At 35.7% G+C, this 3,048-nt stretch overlaps 1 protein-coding gene across 1 annotated transcript; it reads right to left on the bottom strand.

Moving 5' to 3' along the window:
- Positions 1 to 240: 240 nt before the first annotated feature.
- Positions 241 to 2,691, bottom strand: LOC106751197 (odorant receptor 4-like). The gene is made up of 5 exons (XM_014632028.1): positions 2,365 to 2,691; positions 1,988 to 2,233; positions 1,264 to 1,377; positions 1,049 to 1,204; positions 241 to 291 (listed from the first exon to the last, which is right to left on the bottom strand). Exons 1-5 carry the CDS (start codon positions 2,689 to 2,691, stop codon positions 241 to 243), a joined length of 894 nt encoding a protein of 297 aa, XP_014487514.1.
- Between the last annotated feature and the right edge of the window lie 357 nt (positions 2,692 to 3,048).

Here is a 3,048-nt window from a genome sequence, read left to right as displayed (position 1 = left end):
TGTTCATTTAATATAGTTAAATATTATTGCACCATATCAATAAAAATATAAATAATAATAACTAAGGTTATAGTTTTGCCGTTAGAGTAAAGCAAGTATATATGCAGTGAAAAAATATATACTTTATATATATTTTTATATTGCTGTTAAATTTTCCATCGCTCTACTACATTTGTAACTATTTATTGTAACTACTTTTGTAACTACTTATTGTAACAAGTGTCAACATTTCACATATTTTCAATACATCGCTAGTAGCACCGATATGTATGACGCTGACGCCTTCATGACCTGTAATGTTGTCATTCGTTATTTATTGTGCATAAATATATAATTATAAATGTTGAGTATATAAAATAATGTAAAAATATGTTGAGATTTATAAAAAATGGAATAATTTTTGCAAAAGTCATAGTATCGAATATGATCCGAATCAGTCTCTCTCGAAATATAATTTTATCAAAAGAACGGAATTTTCTAAGCTTTATTTTGTCAGAAAATGAAAGATAGATTTCAGTTTATAAGAGAAATGTTTTATTTCTTTTAAAATCTCTTACTAGCGATGAGAATCATATGCTGCATGTAGTATCCCGCGTCCCACAATCTGGCAACTTGAGGCGGAACAACGCAGCAAGCAGCGGGCAGCAGCTGATTTTTATCATAGTTAGGAGATCTTATGAAGTAAGTCATTTTTCTTATAAACTGGAAACCGTCTTTTTTGTACGAGTTTCCGAATGTCTTGTATATGAGAATATGAATCGCGAATTGATAATATATTTTCAATGTATTATCTGGAATTAATTGTCTATTCAGTTACACGAGTATCCGGGTAATACCTGGGTACCCCAAAGAACCCGGGTAGTCAAAAAAAACGACACTAATGACTTTTCGAAAAATTATCTCAGATTTAAAATAGAGATAGAGATATAAAATAGATATTTTGATTTTTCCAGACAATCCTAAAATATAACAGGTAAGCTATAATAGTGCGCGTGCATATCATTTTGACATGAGCGTCGACTTGTCGATTTCCGTGGACGATTCTTACGCTTGTGAAACGTTCCAAGGAGAGGTCCACGATTTTGCCGCTAGTGATCGTTAATCGATCTTGCGCTCTCAATATGAGAAACAATATCATGCGACAATTTTTAGTCTGAGCCTTGTACCAGAGAGAATTGTACGCCGCATCTCCGACTTTTTTACTCTGAAAGATAAACGTGATATGGGATCGATGGATACAGAGAAATCGTCGAAGATACTAACCTTCGCGCTCAGATACTCGCCGGCGAAGCAATATATGAAGACCTCGAGATTAATCGTCATGTAGAACAACACCGACTTGATAAGGATCGCCCCACCATTGGGCGTGCCGATCGACTGTGATTTTCATAAACAGGTGATTCGATGGAAATTAATTATATCAATACAAATTAACCCATTTGCATCAAAGACGAATATATCTCTTCATTTCATGGCCATTCCATTTTCATGGAAGCAATTATATCTGCGATATAATTCCTGTTTATCGAAATTCCATCTTCTTTTGCGAATGAACTTTAAATCGTTGTAATTAATCTGGATAAGAAAACTATCAATTTTTTGTAATTTTGTTATACATAAACAGTATCATTTCCACAATTATCGAGATTCTTATAATTTTAATAAGTCATAACTTAAACAAAATGTGAAATTTTTTTATTATAAAATCTCCTATTCTACATTTTTTCTTTTCCATAACTTTCTAGAATAATAAATGCATATATTTATCTATCTATCATAAGAATTTATATCAACTTGTAATCGATTTTTGCGATTTCAATAATATTTATCGTAATATTAAGTTTCGGTGACATTTTTTAAATCTCCTAATGATGCAAATGGGATAACGTTTCTTCGATCTCTACAGCCGCCGGAAATTTTTCATCGGTCATTCAAACTATCCGTATCTATCAGAAATTCAATATTATTTTTCTTTCATGTTACTCACGGTAACGATAACGAATCCTAGGCAACATGTAATAAGCGTGTCTGACAATAATATCATCAATGCGATATATGTATAAACATCCTCGATGTTATTCGAGAACACGATGATCTGCTGGTGTTTTATGATCAACGAGCGCAACGTAATCGTCTCGTCTACCGATTCGTGCGCCACGTGCGATACGTTATTGGAGAATATTTTTGTGAGCCATTTGCAAAGAATGTCGATTTGACCGCAATCATGGAGTATCTAAGAGTTCACAGATTGATGTAAGGAGCTTTTCATCAAGATGGAAAGAAAACGTGACTTCTTGCGTTCTTTAAATACAGCGGGGAGACATGCTATGAGTAAGAGTTTTGCGCGACGCAATTTGGACTCACCAAAGTGACGAGGAGCGAATTGATAACGGTGATACCGCAAGCGACCAGCACCAGGTGGACAAACTGCATGATCGTAACGCCCGTGTAAATAGAATTCGTGCTAATATTGAACGGAAAATCCATCTTCAATATGAGCTCTCGCGCGAACGGCTCCCACCTGTCAGGGTCACTTGCGTTTGCGGCGAGAACTCCGGAACTATAAAAAAATACGGAGGCCACTTGCAGACCGATGATTATCCTTGAAGCGTGATGCGCGAAATGCGCCATGTTCGTCATCAGGCGTAAATCGAGGTGTTTCGTTGTGTTATTCCGCCAGTCGACGACCATCATTTGTAATATCTCGTGAAATGTTCTACGGAGAAGAACCTGTCAGCGTTTGCTTAACTCATCGAACCAAATCGCACGTCCGAACCAAAACGACCATCGGACCAAATCGCATCAGTTAACGAGGTCTCATCCAGTGTGATTTTTATTTTAGAAAAGTCCGGGTAGAATTGTCAATTAATAGTAGATTACGAGGAAAAATCGGTTCGATTTTGTCGGAGAACTTTCAATTGATTACATTCAAAATTGGAAAAAATTAGTGAGTAACCGAGTAATCCGTCATTGACTAACGTTGTTCCTTCATTAACTTTTTGACGGATCATCATTCAGCATCGAATTTGCGTATGACATCGTCTATTG

The sequence above is a fragment of the Dinoponera quadriceps genome, unplaced genomic scaffold, assembly GCF_001313825.1.
Source record: "Dinoponera quadriceps isolate SergipeBrazil2010 unplaced genomic scaffold, ASM131382v1 scaffold9605, whole genome shotgun sequence".
NCBI classification, from domain to species: Eukaryota; Metazoa; Arthropoda; class Insecta; order Hymenoptera; family Formicidae; genus Dinoponera; species Dinoponera quadriceps.
Note: the sequence above shows the minus strand (reverse complement) of the source record. Positions and strands in the feature narration are given on the sequence as shown.

What these genes read in the sequence shown, in the direction of transcription:
- LOC106751197 (XM_014632028.1), bottom strand. Translation starts at nt 2,691, where the DNA reads ATGGTCGTCGACTGGCGGAATAACACAACGAAACACCTCGATTTACGC. An exon ending in GCGAGTATCTGAGCGCGAAG is followed by an intron (nt 1,205 to 1,263) that starts GTTAGTATCTTC and finishes TTTATCTTTCAG; the next exon opens with AGTAAAAAAGTCGGAGATGC. An exon ending in CCTTGGAACGTTTCACAAGC is followed by an intron (nt 292 to 1,048) that starts GTAAGAATCGTC and finishes ACAACATTACAG; the next exon opens with GTCATGAAGGCGTCAGCGTC.